The sequence below is a fragment of the Pseudorca crassidens genome, chromosome 4 (genome assembly GCF_039906515.1).
Source record: "Pseudorca crassidens isolate mPseCra1 chromosome 4, mPseCra1.hap1, whole genome shotgun sequence".
Classification (NCBI taxonomy): Eukaryota; Metazoa; Chordata; class Mammalia; order Artiodactyla; family Delphinidae; genus Pseudorca; species Pseudorca crassidens.
In genome coordinates this window covers 33,675,802-33,700,770 of record NC_090299.1, presented here as the reverse complement: position 1 = coordinate 33,700,770, position 24,969 = coordinate 33,675,802, and the positions used below count along the sequence as shown (strand labels likewise).

At 36.3% G+C, this 24,969-nt stretch overlaps 2 protein-coding genes across 6 annotated transcripts in view; one reads left to right on the top strand and one right to left on the bottom strand.

Moving 5' to 3' along the window:
- Positions 1 to 743: 743 nt before the first annotated feature.
- INTS12 (integrator complex subunit 12) lies at positions 744 to 23,967 on the bottom strand. 3 transcript variants are annotated; one of them, XM_067735420.1, is made up of 7 exons: positions 23,836 to 23,967; positions 17,323 to 17,487; positions 14,397 to 14,549; positions 12,745 to 12,932; positions 10,889 to 11,048; positions 6,035 to 6,181; positions 744 to 2,784 (listed from the first exon to the last, which is right to left on the bottom strand). In XM_067735420.1, the coding sequence occupies exons 2-7, from the start codon at positions 17,476 to 17,478 to the stop codon at positions 2,200 to 2,202; spliced, it is 1,389 nt and encodes a 462-aa protein (XP_067591521.1). In that variant the 5' UTR covers positions 17,479 to 17,487; positions 23,836 to 23,967; the 3' UTR covers positions 744 to 2,199. The 3 variants fall into 3 exon arrangements, with proteins under 3 accessions (XP_067591521.1, XP_067591523.1, XP_067591522.1); XM_067735422.1 differs by having other exon boundaries at positions 23,768 to 23,924; XM_067735421.1 differs by lacking the exon at positions 14,397 to 14,549.
- Positions 23,950 to 24,969, top strand: part of GSTCD (glutathione S-transferase C-terminal domain containing) — a 132,095-nt gene continuing 131,075 nt past the window's right edge. For 2 of the 3 annotated variants that reach the window (XM_067735418.1, XM_067735417.1), the window contains exon 1: positions 23,950 to 24,210. The gene's annotated coding sequence lies outside the window, so the exon portion shown is untranslated. The remainder of the gene's footprint in view (positions 24,211 to 24,969) is intronic. The other variant, XM_067735416.1, reaches the window with a different exon arrangement.

Genomic DNA, 24,969 nt, shown 5'->3' with positions numbered 1-24,969 from the left:
GGTGTGCAAGACAAACAAAATCCTTGCCGTCACACAATTTAAATTCGATGGGAAAAACAAACGATACATAACAGAATAAAAGAAGTGATAAATATTATTAATATAAAGCTGGCCACTTTCATCACATGCTCAGTTAAAAAGCCTTGTAGCTCACTTAATGATACGGTAAAATCAAGGTCTAAGAGCTACTTGAGGATAAACTCTAATACCAAATATACCTCTATAAAATACCAAACTGAGTGAGTTATACATTACTAGATGTATGCATCCTACACATATGTGAAGATTCTAAATATATATTTATACACATAATCTATACAAAGAGCCATGCTCAATAAAAGTTAAATTACTTCCTAAAGTTTTCTAAAGTCTTCTCTGAAATACTATAGAAAGTAAAATAATTGCTTCTCTTTTCAACTCTATTCAGCAGATGTTTTGACTATGATGGGATAAAATTTTCCATTACAGGTGCCAATTGCCAATGTACAACTGTCTGCATTATTGCTTTAATTTCTTGTAGGTACTGAGGTTATATTAACTGTTATAGTTGTTGAGATGAACTTGTGTCACACTGTCGTTTTATCCAGTTTAGTCCAAACTGGCCCTGAACTATAAGCAAATAATGATGAATATACATTTTTTTTTTGGTCTTTTGACACTAAAGGGGACTTGGAGTTGATGCCAAATTGGTATTTATTCCACAGAAATCTGAGTTTCTCAAAACAAAAACATCTGCAGGCAGATTTTAAACATGTAAATAGATGTTTACTCCACTTTGTAAGCAATGGATTATTTCAGTACTGAATCGTAATTTACCATGAATAATTTAGTGCCATTATTTAACAAAGCAGTTTAAAATATCTTTCCTTAAAAAAGACCAAGTTTACTTTAAAAAGCTTTAAATTCACAGAAATCATTTATCAATATATTTTAGAATAATAACATGAGGAAAATATAGGAATTAAGGGAAAGGGTTTGAGATTAGAGGTTTATAGTGAAGTGTCAGTTGCATACATCAAAGCTGAAAGAAAAAGGCTGCTCAGTCTAGTGAATGTAGGAATTTGCTGGACTTCTAGTTTCTGGATGAAATGAGGTATTCATGAAGTATAAAATATATAAAAATGGCTGCTACATTTTGCTATTGCTCCGATCCAGAAAGCCTCATGTCTTCTGTCAGAGTATGTATGTAAAACAAGAGCAGGATAATTTGCTAGCTTGCAAAAAGTCAACAACTCAGACCCTTCATACTTTCTGACTTAATGTACACACACACACTTCAAAAGAATCTCAAGAATTAATCATTATATGGGAGCTTCTTTTATACAAAGTTAACTAAAATTAGGTAAATTGCTGTAATATTTTGGGCAGTAAAAATAAAATCGCCTTTTTTTTCATGGTATAGGAAGATGCTATCAGTATGTAAACAAATCAGAAATTATCCATCCACAAAGACTCTTGGAATGGGTATTTTCCTCAAGAATTCTCAGGAATGTGTGTAACCAGGAAAAATCAAAAGTCAACATTTATTAAGCATATACTATGTGCATATGTTACACTGGCAATGTGATGAAACTGGAAAATGTGAGAAAACTATTGCACTGAAAGGGCATGGGGGTTCACAATCTATTGGAAGAGATAAATCCCTAAATAACTGATATGAGGTGACAAAAAGGTAAAAACATAATACAGGGATATGAGAAATCAATTATGAAAAATTAATTTTGAAAATGGGGAGATGAAATATTTGGGGGGAGAGGGAGAATCAATTGAAATGAGGCTGGGACTGCCAATGAATATCCAGACTATGGCAGGGCGGGGAGTAGAAAACTTGGGTCATCCCTGGCTCTTTGTAAGGCATCTTATTCAGCAGGATCAATTATTGGGACTTTGCCAGAAGATGAATTTTAAAAAAAAATTCACATATGCTATCAGTCTTCTGGAATTCCAGAAGTTTTCATCGAGAATTAGTCATTCTAATCATTGTTTTCACATACTATGAAAACTGTCAAAAGAAAAATGCTAAACAGATTTAAAATAAACATTTCCAAGTTTCATTAACTACTAATTAGCATTTTAAGGTAAGAAATAATAAATTTCATTATGAAGATTTTTATTAAATTATAGTATACTACAGTTTATGTATTAATAATAAGATTTTAATCTTTAGGGTAATAGGATATAAAAACCTACTTGGCCACATTACTTCTTGAGTTTCTTTTGGGCAGCCTTCTTCTTGACCATCTGTAATCGCTTCATGGCATTGAGTTGTGATTCTTGTGAAGTTGGACCTTTAAGGGATGCTGAGGGAGAGCTGCTTGATTCTGAAGTGGTTTTGTTAGTGGTACTTCCACTAGGCCCTGATGTCCCACTATTTCCATTCCCACTTAGTTGGCTGCTGCTTCCTGGAACCAAACTACTTGGACTGGGAAGACCTACTTTGCTAACATTGTCACAACTAACTGAGCGACTAAGGCCAGTTTTGCCCAAAGTTAGAGGTGGAGGTGGTTTCAGTGGTACAGTGGGTGAAGTGCTGTTACTGGAACCTATTTTGGAACCTATTCCACCTTTGGATGATGTTGCCAGACCAGTCAAACCCACGGGCTTCTGGTTAGCTGATGAGGTAGCAGGTTTCCCGCTATTGTTTTGGGTTGTTGAACTCAATTTTGCTGTGGATGGACCAGCAGAAGAAGTTTTGGCTGCAAAAGCTGCCCATCCAGTTAGGCCACTAGTTGCTGAAGAGGAAACACTGGTACTAGAAGAATTTCCTGAAACAACCGTGGATGCCTAAAAAACATAATATAAATATTAGAGCCAAGTGTAATTAACACCTAATATAATATTCTTAAATATATAACAAGTTTAATGGTTAAGACATTTTATACAAAAATGATCTGGGAAATTTAAAGCATAGCACCAAAATTAAGTTCTGCTAAACTGATCTGAAAAAACACATACAAGAAAACCTATCCATAGCTAATGGGTGCTACCATTTATAAAGCAGAAATTATGGGATGTCATATTCTTCTTCTAATCACTGCAGAAAAAAATATATGGGAATTCCTTTTTGAGGACTGCTCCTAGATTTGGTTACAAGCCATATCAGAAAATCAGATTTAATGCTTTAACTTGTTTTTCACCCAAAAAGGTTACTATTTAGCTCAGTAAAACATCTAATTCTTTAGGCTTTGCTCCAAATGACTTGTGGATCATTTCAAAAACAGAATCCACTCTTAATGGACAAAAATGCTCACGCCCAGGATATGTAGGAGATGTCTGAGATGAAGAGATTCACTCAATAAATATTGAGTGAATACATAAGATTTTGAACCTATTTTTAAAAATCCCCCACAAATTTTGAGCAAATAGCTACTGCATTGCAAAATATACACAGATACACCATGTTAACTACTTGGAATTGTACAACTCTAAAGGTCGAAATATACTAAGAAGGTCTCATGACTTTATTTTCACAATTTGTCCATGTTTCCACTGAAACTATCACAAAGAGATCCCTGCTTCTGTATAACATTTTTAATCAACTGCCTCATAAGCTGCATAGTGACATTTTGGGTATGCCTGACTCACTCCCAGATGTATTTCTTAAAGGTATAACACTTCAATTTCTCTAATTAACTTCCTTGGCCAGTCAAAAGCTAACAGTGATACCAATGTCGCTACATAAATATTGCTCTTATTCATATGAGAACAATTTTTTTCACCTTAACGTTTAGGGAAAAATGCACTTTGTTCAAATTAATTATGGACTGAATTTCACACTGGCACTTTTTCTACCTTCATATTCTTGAGATTCACAAAAGTGTTAAATACGTAAAAGGTAAAGTCTTACAAATAGTATCTTACTTTAAAATATGGTAGTTATCATGCTTAAAATATACTCAGTTATATTTTAGAACTGAACTCTGAATGAGTTGAGAAAAACGTTTTTAGTTCTTACAAAGTAGCCGTCAATATTGTCTGCATTAAACATTTTAAACCAATGTGAAAAATAATGTAAACAGAGTTCTCTGAGGTCTTTATCAGAGGAGGGTCCAGATTATTGTTCACACACTCCAAAAAACGATAGGATTTTTTTTTTTTTTTTTTTTTTGCCATACTTGGGCCTCTCACTGTTGCAGCCTCTCCCGTTGCAGAGCACAGGCTCCCGATGCACAGGCTCAGCGGCCATGGCTCACGGGCCCAGCCGCTCCACGGCATGTGGGATCTTCCCAGACCGGGGCACGAACCCGTGACCCCTGCATTGGTAGGCGGACTCTCAACCACTGTGCCACCAGGGAAGCCCCGATAGGATTTTTTACAGTAACATCATACAATGACTATCTCATAAGGTTATGCAAAGAAGATAAACTTTACATCAATTACAAGTTCCTAGAGATATGCATACAGGTAATGAAAAAAAGTTAGTCAAGGAAGCAAAAGGACACAGGTGTAGCAAACTTTTAATTTTCAGTGATGAAAGATCTGATTTTTTCCTTTTCTTTATATTAAACATAAAACTGCCTGCTATATGGCTAAATGATCTTTCAACAAACTTCACAAAAGAAAACCCATCTGAAGTAATCAAAAAGACCAACACTTATGAAGTACAAAGCAAGTTCTGTGTGTATGGCATTTTATTTTAATGGTTTGCTGTTACTGGTATTGCTTTTCAACTGAATGACAGATGGCTTATAATACTATCAGGATGCACAAAAGTAAAATAACACAAACAACGGAGACCAAGTAATTTCTTACTATTCCAGTGCAGAAAATAAATTTCACAATTGTTCTCAACTAAAAATATTTTCTTGCCTATTATCCTAGTTAGAAAGCTATTTTTAAATTGCTTTTTATATATAAATGGGAACAATTTTTTTCATAGTAAAAATTTATTATATTTTATCATAAAAACGTCAAAACCTCTTCTTAATCAGAACATGACAGCCAAGGCCTTAATTTATTTGCTGTAAAATAATTTCATATTGGTTTCCTAAAAATAAACTTTAGTAGTAACAGGTTAGTATAAAAAGCTACCTAAAAGTGATTTAAGTATAGAATATAGCAACTCTAATTACTTTCAATAAGTTATTCTTACTTCTATTCTAGCTCACCAAGTTTCTATGTGACAAATCAATAATGGATATCCCTTGGATATCAGCTCTTCCCTGGTAAATTAAATTAAAAATGATCTGCAAATAAAATTATCAGTATCCTTCTCAGAGTACTTTATACTCATATTCTTTATCATCAAACCAATGTTCTTGATCTTTGCTACTTACAGCCACTTGAACAAGGTAACAGCTTTAGAATTTTCTGGGGTTAACCTTTGAGAATTTGGGGCTAACATTTTTTTCTTCCATCTTTAAAATTCCATCTTCTGCTTAAAATTGGAATGTGAAACTCAATAAAAGCATTCTTTTTGTTATAAAATTAGATTAGAAAAATATTTTATTCCATGATATCAAAATGCCGGAATATTAATAATAATGTAGCATGATATCAAGGATGAAAATCTAGGAATGAGAAAGGTGATACTCTCACTAGATAATCTGGCTCCTTAGTATAAGAGAGGGCCAATTCATGGGGAAAATTCATGATAATAATAGAAAAAAATAAGACAAAGAAGAAAACTTCAATAGCCAATAAGCAGGAAGAAAAAAGCTATGGGGCCAATCAGCACAAGTAATGTGAGGAGCAAAACTACTGCTACTGAGGACAAAGGTATTTAGGATTTAAACCAAATTCCCAATTGGAGAGAAGTGGCTGACTACATAGGAATGGTAAAGAATGTTATCTTGGAATGCTCACAAACAGTTCCTAATCACCATAAAAAGAGAAATAGCAGAGCTCAAGATTAAATAATTACATAAATGTTCTCTTTCTACTCAATGTTAATAGTAATGTAGTCTTAATGTAGTCTTAATTTCCAACATATGGCCATTTAGTATACAAAGTTTCACATTATTTTTTTTCCCAAGTAACTATTAAGTCAACTAAATTTAAATCCAATCTTAGATAAAAATGGAATATACTATACCTTGACTTCTGATCTCTTAAATGCTAGAAAAGTTAACTCTTGCTTGAGTTTAGTTTCTGGTTTCTTAACCAATGGATCTTTAACAGCAGGAGCTACAGAAACAACTGTGGGTGCTGGTTTCTGTGGTGGTTTCTGAGTTTTTTGAGCCTGCAAAAATCAGTGTTAAGATTAAATTAGCTACAAAATCTTAGTTAAATGCACAGAAAGACAATAAAATCTATCACAGGACTCCTCATTGAATTGAAATACAGATGAACATTAAAAAAATATTGTGATGACACTGAAAATATAGATTCTTCGACAAATTATTTGTATCATCATATTAATTAATGGTTTTATAGATTTTATTAGTTTCTAAACAGTAAAGATAATACGAAACTTTAAAAATTATCCAGATTAGGGTTAATTAAATGTCATTTTAACAAAACCAAATTGATAAAAAGAAAAAGAAAAAAAAAATCACATAAGCATTTTCAGTTTTATTTTGACCAAAAATTGACTTTTCTTTTATTTTATATTAGGTACTTCACTAAACTCTCTTGTGAACTCTAATCATTTTTCAGTTTGTTCTTTAGTGTTCTCCAGCTAGATAATATTAACTATATAAACAGTATAGTGCAGTGTTTGAGAGGACAGTCTTTGGAGTCAAACAGAACTAGAATCAAAACCCAGCTCAACTACTTCCCTAGCTATGTTACCTCAAGTAAAATACGTAAATCTCTAAAAGTTTCATTTTCATTTGCAAAATGGGGATAATATCTTGTTTCAAAGGTGGGTTATGAGAATGAATTGTGATTACGTAAGCCTTTACATAGTGTCTGGCACATATTAAGTGCAGACAATAATAGTTACTATTTATTCATTATCATTATTTACAAAAGGTAAGAAAACTGAATCTGAAAGAACCCATCTCTACGGGATGGGTAAAGATGCTCCCTGCCATTCCATTGTCCTTGACAATCCTAATAAGGCCATGCAAGACAATACCAGAAAATGTATTAATAATGTGTTCTCATTTCTGGAAATTTGAATGCAGCTGTTTTATCTCTGTTTAGACTTTCTTGTGCTATGGTTTGCCATACAATATAATTTTCAGCCTTAAGTCTCAATTCATCCCATTTTTTGTATTACAAACTTTCCACATGAAAGTACAACTAATTTCAGACATCACTTATAAAGCAACACTCAGATCAAGAATATTATTAAGGATGCTGTTAGATATCTATGATAAAAATATCTCTTACGACCAAGAAAGATTATCTTACCCTCTACTGCAAACCACGTTATGAAAATGTAGCCTTCAGAGTAAATCAGAAATACATGGTTCCATACCCATGGCTTTCAATCTTATACTTCCCTCTATGCACATCAGTAGATGTGGTGAGACTCTGAAGACCCACCTAACTTGTATGCTTTAGCAGATGAAGATTCATTACAGTGAAGCCCAGAAAGAACCTCTGCCTAGGAGATCATGTTTGGATCTTTCTCTGCGTCCTCTATTTCACCTAGCCATCTTAGAAGCTGAGTAAGAAATACCCAAAACCCTTTGTCCTTCGCTGGTAATACTAGTTTAGGGAACTAGGATATTATCACTGACTCAGCGTTGCTCAACAAAGGCACTATAATTTTTCATTGGGTGACTGACTCACACAGTGCAGAATATATGACATTCACCACTCAAGGCGATAGTTGCCAGTATGGCAGCAATCAAAATTATCATGTATTTTTATTACTGCTGAGTAGGAGTGTGTTACCACCTTAGATTGAGAACCACTGCAGTAAGTCATGAGTCTCTCACCTAGTGCTGGGGCAAAACCCATTACCTGGTAGACAGAAAATTACAAAACAAAAGAATAATCTTGGACCCTGCCACCCACCATTCTTAACTCTGTCTTCCCGTCTTCCTATAATAATGTGTACTGCAGAACCTGCCCTAGTTAAGAAATTAGTGCAAGGAGAAAGGGGATATAAGATGTTATTTATGGTATCCTTGAGATATCTTGGACCAATAACCAATGCACATATATATGAGAACGTCACTGAAAGCAATTATAGTAAGAATGACTGGATTTAGCATCCCCACCATTTCCAAATTTCTTTCTCTCACTGAACATTGTGTTTACCAGATCCTAATCTTCAGGCTTACTTCAGATCACATCTTTTGGTATTTCTCCAGGTCCACTCTTGGTGTATCTAATCATGTTCTGACATTAGTCATGGCCCCTTATTCAGCACTTGACTCTTGGACATACAGACTGAACTTACTGACTGCAGATTTCTGGTGCAAATCTATATTTCCTCCATTTATGTATCTTAAAATGAGAACAACAGAATGTGGGATGTGTCCAGTCCTGAGCTTTGCTCTGGTGCTTTGCCAGTGAATGAGACTAGGTCTTAATGACAAATTAATTAGACATTTAATTTGCAAAGTTGATAAAGAATAAAAGGTATCCCAGATGAGGAGAAGCTGAGAAGCAGGACATATGGGAACACGAAAAGTTCACCACATACTCAGGGAATGAACCATTTGGTCTGGCATGGCCACAGTATGTGGGTGTATATGATGAAGTGGTGGGAGAGAAGGATACAAAGGTAGAGTTGGGTCAAAGAGAGAAGGTCCATACATCCACTCTAACAAGGAAAACTTCATTATATAGGTAATTGAGAGCCACTGGGCACACTTAAACAGATAAAGTTAGATAATTACTTTAGAAGAATATTCTAACTGCAGTGTGTAAAGTGGACTGAAGGAGCTAAAGCAATAGACAAGAAATGAGGGGTTTGTGGGACAGGGTAACAAAAGTGAAATGAACAGATTTGTGAAATACATAAGAGGTAGAATTAACAAGTTTGGTAAACAAAGGGATGTGGAATTAAGAGAGGCATCAAGGATAATGTTTTCTAGTTCAGGCAACTGAGGAAAAATTGAGTGGAGAAGAAAACAATTTTAATTTTAAAAGCATTGAACTTAAAGTAACTGTAGGATATCTGGTCAGCTGCCAAAATTCATTCCAGGAAGAGGGTTAGAACTATAAATATAGACCTGGTGTAAACTAAGTCACAAAATGTAAGGGAGTAAAAACTTAGGAGAGAACGGTACTTACTTTATTAAGAGACTTACAATAAAATAATAATAAACTTTGAAGCTACACTAAAGAAAGATTACTGTCACAAATTATTTATTTTGACTACCAATTCTTAGTGACTACTTGTGTCAAGGCACTGGAATGCACCGGTGTGCTCACCCGTAATTACTTTGGTTGAGGTCCTGGGGGGCTAGTTTAAGTAATAAACTAAATAAAAATCAGACTGAGCAGAGAACAATTGTATCATGTCAAAGAAATTTCCCATTACAAACAGAAAGTATAAATACTACTGAAATGTTACTACTTTTCATAGGAATAAAACATAATCTATTTCTGATTTGAGTGATTAAAAAGTAAAGTAGGTATCTTGATTTTTTTTTTTCTTATTTTTAACTAAGTACTTCTAACTTTAAAAAGATATATTTGGTCAGAAAAATTTATGTAGAAACTCACTTGGTTAACAATATGAGAACTCTTTTATCAAGAGTCCCTAATCTTCTGGAGAAAACTACAATTCGAAATGATACATGCACTCACTATGTTCACAGCAGCACTATTTACAATAGCCAAGACTTGGAAGCAATCTAAATGTCCACTGACAGATGAGTGGATAAAGAAGATGTGGTACATGTATACAATGGAATATTCCTCAGCCATAAAAAGAATGAAATAATGCCATCTGTGGCAACACGGATGGACCTAGAGATTATCATACTAAGTGAAAGAAAAAGACAAATACAATATGATATCATATGTGGAATCTAAAATGTGACACAATTGAACTTATTTATGAAACAGAAACAGACTCACAGAAAACAGACTTGTGGTTACCAAGGAGGTGGGAGAGGTGGGGGAGGGATGGATTGGAAGTTTGGAATTAGCATATGGAAACTATTATATACAGAATGAGTAAACAAGGTCCTACTGTATGGCACAGGGATATTCAATATCCTGAATCACTTTGTTGTATACCAGCAACTAACATAACATAAATCAACTATACTTCAATAAAAAATAAAATTAAAAAAAAAAAACAAAAAGAGAGTCCCTAATCTAAGGCAGGGGAGGGCGGATGGGGGAAGCAAACAAGTCACTGAAGTAAATAACAACTTGATTTCTTTAAAAGGAAGATGATAACATTCATCCATCTACTATTTAAATAAGTTAGAAAACTATCCAATATAACAAATGAAAACATGTTTCAGTACGAAATTAAAGACAGTTATGTTTGTGAGCAGTAAACTGAGAAAGTACTGGGGAATATAGGATAAATGGTCACTTGAAGACAATGAGAAGGAAAGACTGAGGAACAGAGAGAGAAACACAGGAGGAAAGAGAGATGCACATACAAATACTGCCTCTGTACACAGTTTGTAAGTTTGGTGGTTTACACTCACTCAGGAATAGATATTTCTAATATTTCCTTACCAGACTCAGCAGAGTCTGGGGCTTTGTATCTCACCACTTCCCACAGTGCTTTATGTTTATAAATACACTGACATACCAGTAAGGAATATTTATATTTTGTGGGTCTCCAATTCTGATTTTTATAATAGAACAAGTTAAAAGCTGAGCAGAGAAAAATGCATATACATGGTCTGGTCCATTTAGGCATAGACACAAAAATCACACATATACACAAACATTTAAATCATCAGCTTATAAGTTTTTTTTCAATAACATAAATGTTCAAATTTTTATCTTAAAAAGCACATATCAACAAAGAAATTGACAGAGATCGTTTAAAATAGAGAAAAATGATTCCTACCATTCTTTTCATTTGTCTGGTACACCGGGCACAATACCACACAAGGCGAGGGTCATTCACTTCCTTGTCTGTCACCTGAGGCTTATGGCAATCTTGGTGGTAGAGATTATGGCATTCCTGACATTCTACTAATTGATTACCAGATGCCACTGTCATTTGCCTAAGAAAGTATACCATTAAATATTACATTTATTTGAATGCAACAATTTAAAGCCATTTTAGGGTTGTTCTGGTAAAGTTTGATAAATTAAAGAGGGTAAAAACCCCAGAAAAGCCAAAGAGCAAAGTAACGAATCCCAACATTGTAGCCTGCACAAACAATTCATTTCTTTTAAAGGTTATGCTCAGCCATTAAGAAATGTATAAGATGACTTAAAGACTAAATTTGGCTATATTCTCCTTGTCATTTCTCATTGCAATTTTTTTCTTTCTCACAGAAGGTACACAGTAGACTTTGGCTAGTCCTCCAACAGTCTCATAACATCTTCTTTGTACCTCTATTAAATTCCTTTATATTTGCTGCCTACATATTGTTCTATCTTCTTCATTAATATTTGAGTTGCCTAAAGTTAGAAACTGGACCTAATTAACTATAGGGCCTAGCACATTACTGCGCAGACACAGGGTGTTCAATAAATAAATGTCTTAATCAACTAAATAGAATGCAGTAATATGTGTATCAAAAAAGTATAAATTCCAACAGCAACAGCCTTAGACTATCATAACAAGTCTCCTTACGGAGGGTTACAATTACTAGTCCTTTCCCCCTTATTACTTTACCATTTACTTCTTTATATAAAAATGATAACTCTTATAGTAGATAAAAGTTGAAATAAACAAATATATGTTAAAACAATGAAGCTCTAACGAAATGATCCTATTCAGAAGTACATTAACTGATTCTCTATAAGGTTCACAAAAGTTTATAGGTATGCACTCAGTCCCAATGCACCAGAATTTAACATTTTCATGAAGAAAACAGCAACAAAGGTGGTAATTTTTTCTGTTGTGCTAGGCAATGAAAGTCATTAACAATTAAAGACATAGCTCCTGGCATCCAGGAGTTTAAAATCTAATTATTCTGATTTTTAAGATGCATCTTCTACTAAGCAGAATTATCTATGTTTTTATAATTATGAATCCATGTTTCAAAACAACACTCAGAATAACCTACATGATCCATTAATTTCATTTCCATTATCCTTAGGAAAAGATTTAATGGTATTTTAGAAAATGATATATAACCATTTACTTTATAAATACTATCAACACTTCAGGAAAAAAAAAGCAACATAGTCTTCTTAAACAGAAAGATGAGGGGCTTCCCTGGTGGCGCAGTGGTTGAGAGTCCGCCTGTCGATGCAGGGGACACGGGTTCGTGCCCCGGTCAGGGAAGATCCCACATGCCTCAGAGGAGCTGGGCCCGTGAGCCATGGCCGCTGAGCCTGCGCTCCGGAACGGGAGAGGCCACACAGTGAGAGGCCCGCATACCGCAAAAAAAAAAAAAAAAAAAAAAAAAAAGAAAGGTGAAAATAATTAAGTCTGCTGAACAGACTCTTTCTCACTAAAAAATAAAGCAATAATTGCTTTCCCTCTAGAAGCCAAGAACGCAGAAAATATTACTACAACATAACTGATTAAAGATGCCTGTCAAGAATATAAAATTTTGACAATTTTTAAGACACTAAATTGCCATATGGGAGGTTTATCTACTTATCGATCTACTTATCTCCTACCCACCTTCAAATTATAAAAACAAAATAAAAAAAACACCCAACAATTGGTCTTTTTTTTTTTTTTTAAGTTGTTTGCTCTTTACAAAGACACAAAAGAATCTGTGGCAAGGTACAACTAACCTACAAACAACACAGGCCAATCCCATCTCCATGGCAAAATCATCAGCACTGGTCTCCTCAAAGCTGGAAAGGTCAGTCATAGCTAAATCCTTGCTGGTTTGGACAGTAATGGGAGAGGACCGTGTCTCTGGTTTCTCCAATCTAGGTTTCTTTGGAATATCAACTCCTTCAGTGATGTCTGATTTCATCTATAAAAAGCACCCAATCAGAAAGTAACACGTTAGAATAAACTTTAAATCACTGAGAGATGTGATAGACATCTATCACATCTATCACAAGATAAGATAGACAGTGTGCAATGACCAAGTCCACTCAACAGATATTTTCACATAGTTAGGGAGAGATGTACACACTAAAGACCTGGAGAACATTTATAATAAATTCATAATCAGTATGTTAAAAGACTCCAACAAGGTAGAAATAAATAAATCAGAACAGTTTAGCATGCATCTGTATTTCTCTTTGTACTCTTTTATCCATTAAAGAATCCTGGAAGTTCAGTGGATTTACTTACAGTGCCTTCCCAACCCCCCACTGGATGCTTTGAATTGAGAAGCCATAGTACTACTAAGGCTATTTTTAAGGCTATTTTAAAATTTTAAATAATGAAGTAGTGATAGTTAATATATATTGAAAAGAAGTAAATAATGAACTTCTACCAGTCGTTCAGGCTTAACACATTGCCATACTTGCTTCAAACATCCACTATGTCTAATAATGTTGAAGATGTACCCATCCCATTACATCCACTTATAGGTATACATCCTATAGAAACTACCACCATGTGGGCAAAGACATACGTATAAAGCAGCTCACTGAAACCCCACTGTAATAGAGGAAAAGGAGAAATAAGCTAACTGCTCATCAGCGGGGGAATGGATTAACTGGTTTATTTATAGAATTAATATTCCACATGTTAGCTGAAAGAAATGTTCAAATCTACATGTATCAACATAGGTAAATTTCAAAAGCACATTGCTGAGTGGAAAAAGTTGCTAAAAGATATATATGAGATATATATATGGAAAATAGAGATATATTTTCTAAATATTGGCTATTCATAAACTATATTATATTGTTTTCTGTGCTTTTAAATTTATATAAAAACAATGCAATATAGTTTATGAATAGCCAATATTTAGAAAAAAGTATGAAAACACCCCACCTTAAGGGCAGGGGTAGTAAAAGTTTTTTTAAATGTATTTTTTACTAAGTGCTAAAATCCTAATAATTATGTGCAGAAATCATTCAAAATAGACAATCCAAGAGTTATCTGTATCTGTTATCTGTAACCCTGTTAAGGTACACCATTCTGTAACAAATTTCATGTTTAGTCATTTACATCTTTATTCTTTCCTCGCCATCTTTTCTTTTCAACAACAGTTCCATCTAGAATACTTGAGTTATACATGAAATTAGTACATCTTCTAGCGCTCAAATATTTATTGACAACGACTTCAGTAAATGGTTTTAAAATGTTTCTAAATTTTAATTTCAAAAAACCAATATCCATAATTATCAAAATATATTTACTGAGTGGTTATTATGTACTTTTACCCACTATTATATACAAAAAGTAAGCACAAAACGTTTTCTGGCCTATAAACTGATTGATTCATTGACTGATTTACTAGAGTAAAATAAAATCTTACTTTATCAGCAGGTCTCTTTTCACCTTCCTTCTTTACCTTTTCAGTTGTTAGGACCTTGCCATTATTATTGCCAGAAGGAAGAGTGGATGATGTTTTGGGCTCTTGCTTAATGGAAACAGTTTTTGTGCTTGAAATTTTGGGTGGTTCCACATCCTATAGGTGAAATTAAAAAGATACCCATAATTAAATATTCAGACTATCTAATATACTATTAAAAAAACCAGATCATAAATCTAAACAACTATCAGTTAAAAATTAAGACATCATGTAGTGACCAATGTGTTGCCTTCTTCTTTAAACAACTTTATTGAGGAATAACTGATATACAAACTGCACCTAGTTAAAGTGTAAAATTGGATATGTTTCGCTCTATGGTTTCACGACAATCAATATAAGGAACATATCCATCATCTCACAAAGTGTCCTGGTTGCCCTTTGTAATCACTCTTAGAGGTAGACATCCTAGAAAAACTTCACTCTTAGAGGTAGACATCCTAGAAAAACTAAGCCACCCAGTCTCAGGCAACCACATATCTGCTTTCTGCAACTATAGATTAGTTTGCATTTCCTAGAAATTTTCATAAATGGAATCATGCAGTATATACTCTTTTTTTCTGGCTTCTTTCACTCAGCAATATTTATTTTGAGATTCATCAATGTTGTTGAGTGTAGCAAAAGTTCATTTCTTTTGTTGCTGAATAGTACTCCATTGAACAAATACACCATGATTTGTTTATTCATTTACCTATTAATGGACATTTGGGTTGTTTCCAGTTTGACCTATTACGAATACAGATATTATGAACATTCAGGTACAAATCTTTATATGGACATATACTTCCATTTCTCTAGAATAAACATGTAGGAGTGGGATGTCTGGATCACATGGTAGGTTTATGCTTAACTTTTTATGAAACTGCCAAACCATGTTCCAAAGTGGTATACCATTTTACATTTCCATCAGGAGTATATGAGAGTCCCAGTTCCTTCACATCCTCATATCCTCACCAATGCTTGGTATGGCTAATCTTTTTAATTTTAGACATTTTAATAGGTATGTAGTGGCATATCACTGTAGATTTAATTTCCATTTCCCTAATGGCTAATGGTGTTAAACATTTTTTTCAAGTGCTTATTTGCCACACATTTATCTTCTTTGCTAAAGCATTTGTTAAATTATTGAGTATAAAGAGATCTTCATAGATTCTGGATACAAGTCCTTTATCAGATACATCATTTGCAAACCTTTTCTCTCAGTCTGTGGCTTATCTTTCCATTCTGTTTTAAACTTGCAATCCTTGTTATTCTTACTCTTTGATATGTATATATATTTGTTATCTGTTGCTGTTAAAAGAAAGCTTATGCATATAGTAGCTCCTTGGAATTATCCCCAGTTGATAATGTTTATAAGCACACCACTGCTTCTAGGTGATTCTCACACAATTCTAGAGATGGAAATGTCCAGTTAAAGACTAAAATTAAATGCATCTGTGTTTTAAAAACACCTAGCAGAGTATTTTCTCTAAACTGACCATGAGAAGTCATTTCCAGTTAGAAACCTAAGGGCAGGAGGCTTTTTAATTGTAACAAACTTCTTATGTACTTTAACAGATGAAATTGCTTCTGTTTTAGAATCTCAAAATACTGCTTCTTTAGTAATAATAGGAATTTCCTGTTTGGCCTATATCCATACTCAGAGCAGACTGAATTTGTTAGTATATTTTGTTGAGTTTTATTAATTTGGTTGGCTTGAGCTCTTTGAACCTACCAGAATGAGAATGGTGAAAGAAATGAAGTCACAATGGCTTTACTACTCAAAAGACAATAAAAAGGTTTGAGAATACTAGAGGTAGCTTTCAAAGAAGGCTGGGAGCAAAATATCACTGATCACTTGGACACTGAGTCTGGGACTTGGCCCTGTCTTCAGTTTGAGATTCTGGATTAGACTGAGCTAGTCGTGTAGTTCTGTCCTCTCCTTCTCAATTTGGTATCTAGGTGTTCATAGACCTGGGTGACACAAAGTTTCAAGGCTAGAGCTTTAGAATGGTTTGAAAGAATGTCTTAGGTATTAGAGAATCTAATAAGAGCTATCATTCACTAAAAGTCTATTATGTACCAGGTAGACACTGCACTAGGTGGCTGACATACTTTATCTCTTTTAATTTTCACAACTTTGTAAGGTAGTTCTTATTATCCTCATTTTAATAATAAAGAAACAGAGGCTGGGTGAAATGAAGTTACTATGTACCTCAATTTCCTTACTGTAAAATAAAAATAAATAATACCTATCTCAAAGGATAATTACCACAACTAAAATTAATGATAAACATATACCACTGAGAAAAGTACCTAGGACACAGTAAATGTTCAAGATATGTTATCTATCACCACACTAGTAAGAGGTAAGCTGGGATTTAAAACAGGTTTGTCTGGTTCCAAAATGTATATTCTTTTCACATAAAGCTTTGTTATTATTATGGGAGCTACAAAGTTCTCACATTTCATCCATACCTCCTTTATTCCTTACATTATCCTATACATATTTAATTCACTTCATTGCAAAATCCCTGTCCTTTTATTTTTCGCCCATAAAACGTTAGAGAATAATTATAACACAGGTTACGGTTTCATTCAGCAGCTTAACAAAATACTCTGATCATAAGGAATTAGAAACTGAAATATATCTTAAGTGGGTTTCTATAGGAATAAAGTAGTAGAACTGAATATCCCCCACTCCCAGCTAACTTCTCTATATAGTGTAACAGTTCTCTGAAAGCTTGAAGGAAGAAAAGAACACTATAAATTTCTTCATTCCACAAGAAAAGATTATTTGGCAGAGAGATCGTTTCGAGACATTCTAAATGTTAACACTGTTCTACTACAGGCTTTACAAAACTTCCTCCAAGCTTTTTATCCAGGTAGGTACCTTTTGAGATGGACGGTAACTTGAATCAATGCCCCGAGCCAAAGATTCATCAAGTAGTGCTTTTAGCTTTTCAGCAGAATCCTTACTCTTTGAATGTAAGAAGCCTAGTGCTTTCAAAAAAATGGGATCAAGTTCCAAGTTCACAGTAGCAGCCATTGCAAACACCTGAAGTAAAAAAAGAGGAAAGTAATTTACAGACAACGGGTAATTATCTGTCAAAGTTTTTCTTGTTCTTTTGTTTATAATAGGTAATACTGTGCACCTGATACAAAATTCATACTGTCCAAAAGGTTATTACGGATAAAAGTAAATTTTCTCCATCCTGCTTGGGATGTGAATCATCCCTTTGTCCAGTGAATCCCATCTGTTAGTCACTAGCCAGCTCAGTTATCAGATTGACTGTCATGGTATTGCAGTGCTTGTGTTCAGGTCACCTTATTATTATTTATTTAATGTTCCCAAAGAGCCAGAGTAGTGATGCGTGCTATTCAGATATGCCAAAGAAGTTGCAAAGTGCTTCCTCTAAGTGAAAAAGTGAAAGTTTTAAACTTAATAAGAAAAAAACTGTATGCTCATATGCTGAGGTTGCTAAAATCTATGGTAAGAACGAGTCTTCTATCTGTGAAATTGTGAAGAAGGAAAATTTGTGCTAGTTTTGCTGTCGTACCTCAGAGTGCAAAAGTTATAGCCACAGTGCATAAGTGCTTAGTTAGAATGGAAAAGGCATTAAATTTGTGGATGAAGGACATGAACAGTATATGTTCCAACTGACAGCAATATGTTGGGCCAGAAAACATTGAACATCTACAAAAACTTCAGCAAGAGATCCCCTGAAATGAGTGACACCACACCATTTACTGCAAATAAAGGATGGTTACACAGATTCAGGAATAGGTTTAGACTGAAAAATATAAAAATTACTGGAGAGGCTGTGTCTGCCAATGAAGAGGCCACTGCCACATTTCTGGCAGAGTTGAAGAACCTGAGGAGAGAGACCATGTTCACATAACTTTTATTATAATATGTTGTTATAATCATTCTACTTTATTATTAGTTATTGTTGTTAATCTCTTACTGTGCCTAATTTATTCATAAAACTTTATCACAGGTATGTATGTATAGGAAAAAACCCAGTATATATAGGGTTTGGTACTACCCATGGTTTCAGGCATCCACTGGGAGTCTTGGAACATATCCCACATGGATAAGGGGCGACTACTGAATAGTGAAAGAAATTTATTTCCTGCTACTGAAGTCCTAAAGAGGTCAGCAACTGTGTAAATTTGTCACTTTATCTCCTTTATTATTTCCAAGAATATTTTCCAGGAGTTACACCAAATCATGTTACTTCTGTATAGTTCTTTCCTGTATATTCTAAAACTCATGATCAAAATAGATTGTAAAAGAGCTTTCTTATTGTGGATTAGAATTCTAGAAAACAAAGTCCTAGGTGTGTGTAGATATAGATACAAATATATACAGAAATTTAATGCTTTAAATGTAGATTTAATTTCAAATCTAGATGTTGCTTTAAAAAAAGAAGAATGCAGAAAACTAATAATAATCACCACTTTTAAAAATGTCAATGGCCTAGGAAGGTGGCAATAGTGGTGTTGGTGGGAACAAAGTCTTAGCTTACGTTAGGAGCTAAGACTTATATAACTTAGTTATATACAGTAAATGTATATAAGTAACTCAGAAATTCCTACTTCTAAATAATCATCTTTTTTCTCCATCCTTTTTATCCTTTATGGTCCAGCCTTTCAAAGACTCTCTTTTAGCACTCTAAGCATCCTTGTCCCATAGTTCTACAGTTTCTTCTACTTTATAGTCATCCATCCTATTTACCTTCTCCCTGCCTGCACCCAAAATCTAAGTGCAGCTGAGAGGAATACATACACTCTGTACCTTCAGTCACTAATCCCACCTAGGCACTCAACACAACTTAGCAATCCTATCATGTTTCTCTGGTCAACTCATTTCCCCACTTTCTGCAAAGACCAGTCACATTTTCTCCATTTTCCTTGAAACTGCTTCTCTGTCTTAGTAGATGTCCTCATCTACTTCACAGAGAAAACAGAAACTGTCAGAGAGGAACTAAATCAACTTTCTGACACATCTACAAATATACCTGCTCCAATCCTTTCCTCTTTCCCACCTTTTAAATAAGAGGGTGGCTCTCCATGTAATGCCACCTATGCCTGGAACCTATCTTTTTCCGCCCCCCTGAAACCTTGAGCTATGAACTATTCCTATGTCTTCTCCGCCACTCACAAACCTCCCTCCCCCGGCCTCTTTCTTTCTACTGGCATCTTTTCATTGACCTTTAAATATCTTCTATCCTATCTTCTTCATTTTATAGCAAAACTTCTCCTACATTTTATACTTTTTCTTCACTCCTTCTGCTTATATAGCATTTCCTGCAATTTGGCCTTTGTGCCACCATACCATGGAAATATTTTCACCAAAGTATTCACAGCCTTAGTCAGGTAAGTATAATAAATACTATTTTTTCCTCCTACTTCTTTCTTGGTCTTCTTTGTAGATTCCTCAAAAATCTTGAGGAATCAAAAATGAGTTGCTCAAGATTAGGTTCTGGGTCTCTTCTTTCACTCTACACTTTCTTCTCAAAATGTCCCCTTTGGATCAGCAGCAACAGGCATCACCTGGGAACCTGTTAGGAATTCAAACTCTCGGTCTCCACAACCATAGCTACTAATGAAAACACTCTGGGAGTGAGGCCCAGAAATTTGCATTAAATCTTCCAGATGGTTCTGATCTACTCTAAACGTTTCAGAATTACTGCCCTAGACAATTTGACCTATACCCTTTTGCCAGTAATTATATATTTATCTCTCCAGCCCATGCATCTCTTCCAAGATTCGACTGCCAGCTTGACTTGGATATCTCACTGGTGCCGCCTATTCAACATGCCCCTAACAGAGCCACTCATAAACTCTTCTCTCAACCAGTTCTTCCCCTAATCTTCCCTTTCTCAAATGATACTTATCCCATTGCTCCAGCCAGAAACCTGAGAATCAGCTTTAACTCCTTCCACTTCAACTCCTGACTCCCATTCAATCACCAAACCTCTTATATATATTTCAAATTCATCTACCTTTTTCAATCCTTATTACCACACCCTAGACCAAGCTACCATCATGCAGCTATTATCTGGCCCACTGTAAGAGCTTAATCAGAACCCCACAATTGGGACTTCCCTGGAGGCGTAGTGGTTAAGAATCCACCTGCCAATGCAGGGACATGAGTTCGAGCCCTGGTCCAGGAAGATCCCACATGCCATGGAGCAACTAAACCCCTGCACCACAGCTCATGAGCCTGCACTCTAGAGCCCGTGAGCCACAACTACTGAGCCCACGTGTCACAACTACTGAAGCCTGCGTGCCTATAGCCCGTGCTCCGCAACAAGAGAAGCCACTGCAATGCGAAGCCCGTGCACTGCAAAGAGTAGCCCCTGCTCGCTGCAACTAGAGAAAGCCCGCACCAACAACAAAGTCCCAATGCAGCCAAAGAAAAAAAAAAGAAAAAATTCAAAATCACTCTTGCGCCTTTCCAAATATTTTTATATCATCCACTTGCTTAAAATACTCCTTTTCACTTCTTACTGTCCAAAGGTTAAAGAACAAGATTCTTAAGAAGGTCTCTAATGCCCTACATGATCTGGTAATACATGTAAAGCAGTTACAACAGTACCTTGCACAGAGTACAATTGCTCATTAAATGTTACTTAGTATCTCAAGCTATTCCCACTTTCTGTTGTAACCACATGACTTATTTCAAATCTTTCAACATATACTCTTTCTTACCCCAGCTCTTTAGTAGAAAGCGTCCCTTGCCTCATCTTATTCACCCTTCTCGTCTCAATTTTTTTCTGTACATTCCCCTAACAAAATAAGGAGTCTTACCGTTATATGGTCCTAAAACATCCTGTATTTACAAGTCATAGCTATTACACTGTTAATTGTGTAAACAGGGTTTGTCTTTCTCACTAGAACGTAGGTTCCATGAGGGCCAGCACTGACCTTACCTACTGCTGTAATCCCTGTTTGTAGCAGAGTGCCTGGCAGATAGCAGGCACTCAGTAAATGCTGGCCAAGTGAATACATGTTATTCACTTTCTCTTTCAAAAATCTTCCTCCTCCACGAGTAACACTCAGCTTTCCTGGTTTTCTTTTTCTATCTCTGGCTACTCTTTCTCTGGGTCATCTCTTCATCCCCATTGCTCTTGGTATTGCCCAAGTATCTATTCTTGTCTATTTTCTTTAGTTCTGCTACCAATTTCTTCCGTGGTAATCTTATATATATCATGTTTTCAACTTGATTTCACATGTTTATCCCCATTCCAATCTCTATTAAGCTCAAAACCCACAATTCCAACTGCTTAGTAAACATGTGTACCTGGTTGCCTTAATGGTATCTCAAATTCAGTTATGATTGAAATTGAGATTATGAATATCTTCCCCCAAAAGTTCCCTGTCCTGCACTTGCTTTCAATAAATGACACACTCTCCATTAATCGGGTCTGAGGCCTAAATCTCTGCCTCACTGAGTTCTCCCCAATTCCTTATATCTAAACAATCAGCAGGCCTTTCCTGTGAATTCTGACTCTGCAACGTTTCTCACATCTATTCCTGTTTTTCATTTCCACAGTTACTATTCAGATTCAGGTCGTTATTTGCCTTTTGTACTATAGCAACAATCTAGTTATTCTTGACTTCAACACTGTTGCCATATTAATGTTACTGCAACACATTTTTTTCTTCCTTCTTTCCTCTCTTTCTTTTTTCATTTTTTTCCCTCAAAAATTAAGGCTTCCCACTGCCTTTAAAATAAAGCCGAATTTCTTGGCCTACCATTTAAAAAGATTCAGTAACTGGCACAAAAACTTTAATTCTTCATCCCCAGACCTTCTGTAGTGCAGAGCCATTAGCTGGGCTTGCTAATTCTACTCATTTTTTCTGACAAGCTTATAACCCATTTTTATATTTCCAAATGCTATCAAGTCCCAGTTCAAATACTCCTTCTCATGAGAACTTTACTCACAGCTACTGTGTTCCTCTCTACACCCTATACAACTAATCTTGTCCTCCTAGGATATCTCAAAATGCATTCTCATGGTACTGGAACTTTCTACCTTGAACCACACTCTTTTTTTGTACATTTGTATATTCTCTATAACACTTTGAGTACTTTAAGGGGAGAGGCTCTCTTTTTTGCCTACCACTTCGCTATTTTGCAAAGTACCACAAAATAATGGCTTTGGAATTAATAGAGATCAAAGTATAAAGGTCTTTCCTCTTCTTCTACACAATTCTAATCATGTCCAAAATCTCTTCACAGAAAGCAATAAAAAAGAAATTCTAAGCCATCCCCACCTAACTGCCCCGCCCCACAAACCCTCAAACATCAAAAAAAGAAAAGCAATACAAAACAAAAACACCTCTTTCGTGACTGGGAACTTGTACAATGTCCCTATCTGCAATACTCTCTTCCCAATCCTTCATCCGATTTAAATTCATTAATCCCACTAGACTGTAAACTCCATGCAAGCAGGGACTTGTTATTCAGTTATATACCTAGTGCTTGGAACTTCACAGATTCAAAAGTATTTGTAGAGTGAATGAACTAGGTTTCGTTTAAATGTCACTTTCTAGGGCTTCTGTGATTTCTCCAACCCAAATTGGGTACTCATATATAAATATATTCTTTTCTCTAGATCTCATTTCCCACCCTATATGCGAATCTTAAAAGAAGTCTAAAGTTGATCATCTGCATGTGAACGAGATGAAGGAAATCGACCCTGTTCACGCAGAGTGCAATATTAGGGTTGCCATCACATAACGGCTCTAGAAAGCTTTTCTCTTTATGTCTTTGCAAGCTCTTGCAACCCATTCTAATAAACAACCTTTTAAAGATGCTGCCCTTTTCATTCCCTCACTGAGTTCTTGGCCCTGGATTACACTGAAACCTTAGGCATACGTCCGGAAACATAAGGGAAGCGGAAAGACCCTGATTCCAAACCAACCAAGTGATAGTGAATCTGAAGAGCGACCAGAGACACTCAGACAAGGACTGCCAATCTTTTTTGATCAAAGTCATAACACACCCAAGGCCTAGCACAGGGGAAGGTCCTTGACAAGTGAGCTCGAGAGAAGGTGAGAGGCCGACAGAGGGAGCTGTCGAGAGAAGTCGCCAAAACCTTCCAAGGAAGGTCGGAGACAGGGTTCCAAGGACCTAGTCCCTGTGGCTGTGCCCTCGGTCCGCGTGCCCCCGGTCCGCGTGCCCCAGCCCGCCACAACCTCCGAGGAAGCACTACCCTCACTTAAGGGGTGAGCAGTCATCCTGGGCACTCGACCGCCTGCAAATTACGAGGTGTCCCCACAAGGAGCGAGGAAACTAAGACCGCACGGAACTACTCTCCCACCTCGCCCCTCGCAAAAGTCTTGAGCCTCCCAGAGTCGACTGGGAGCCGGTGAGCTGGTAACAACTCACCGCTCCGCCCCGCTGCCCCGTCAGTTCCCGGTGGCCTTACGAACCGCTCCCGGCAGCAGCCGGCTCCGAGAGCGGAAAAACAAAGGTTCCCGCAGCAGGGTCGACCGGGGAACGTATTGGCTGTGCGACGGTAGGAAGTGACGTAACCCACTCCTTCCGGTCCGCCGGATTATGAATGATTGCGGGGGCCGCTGCTTCCCGGGCGCGATCTTCGTTGTTTCTTTCCCGGCTTCGTTGGCTGCGTGTGGCCCGCGGACGAAGACTTTCTGAAACGGCATCGGGAAACCCGGCTCGGGCGGGGCGAGAATGAGCTAGCGGTCCGTGTCACCCACACGCTCACGCACCCTCCCTGCCTGGCCGCGCCTCTGCGACCAGGTAAGGAGGGCGCTCGGGCCGCCGGCTCCGCAGTCCCTGAGACGCCGTAAAGCCGCCTCTTAGCATCTGGGGAAACAGGGTTGAGGATGTGGGGAATGGCGGGAAGGGTGGAGGGGTCCGGGCCCCTTCTCAGTTTTTCCAGGACCAGTCCCCGTGGCTTCCTCTATTGATGGGGGCATGGAGCAGCTTCCAGTTGCAGCAGTCTGTGGGGTCGTTTGCCATTTGCTGCTAGGTGTGGTTTTAAGGCCTCTCGGACCGCGCTTTAACTTTTTTTTTTTCCACTTAGTTTTTTATTCCAGCCCTTCCTCACTGGAGAAAGCAGTTGTATGTGAATACTACCTAACAGTTACTCTAATGAACTTGCTTCATTTGGGGCCATTTGCTTCTGTTACACCATCAAAGCAGTGTTTCACTTTGGTTTTAAACTTCTATAGAAAGTTAGAGTTTAACTTAACATGAAAATTGCTTTGACTTCCAAAACGTTTACTGATACGAGTACTTTCTCTACCTGGTTTGGGATTAGGTGACTTGTTCCCCCACTCCCCCTCTTTATTCTTAACGTTATGATCCCCTAATGCCGTGATCCCATTCCTTGTCATAAGTTCTTGAATATCAAGAAAATGCCAGCATTTAATAATATGTCTTCTGTTAAATTATTGATGAGAAGATAGAGTACTACTTTTTTCTAAGCTTATCTAGAAACTGTTTAAAGGAGAAAGTGCAAAAGCTGGCAAAAACTAGTGGTGACAATTTAAACTT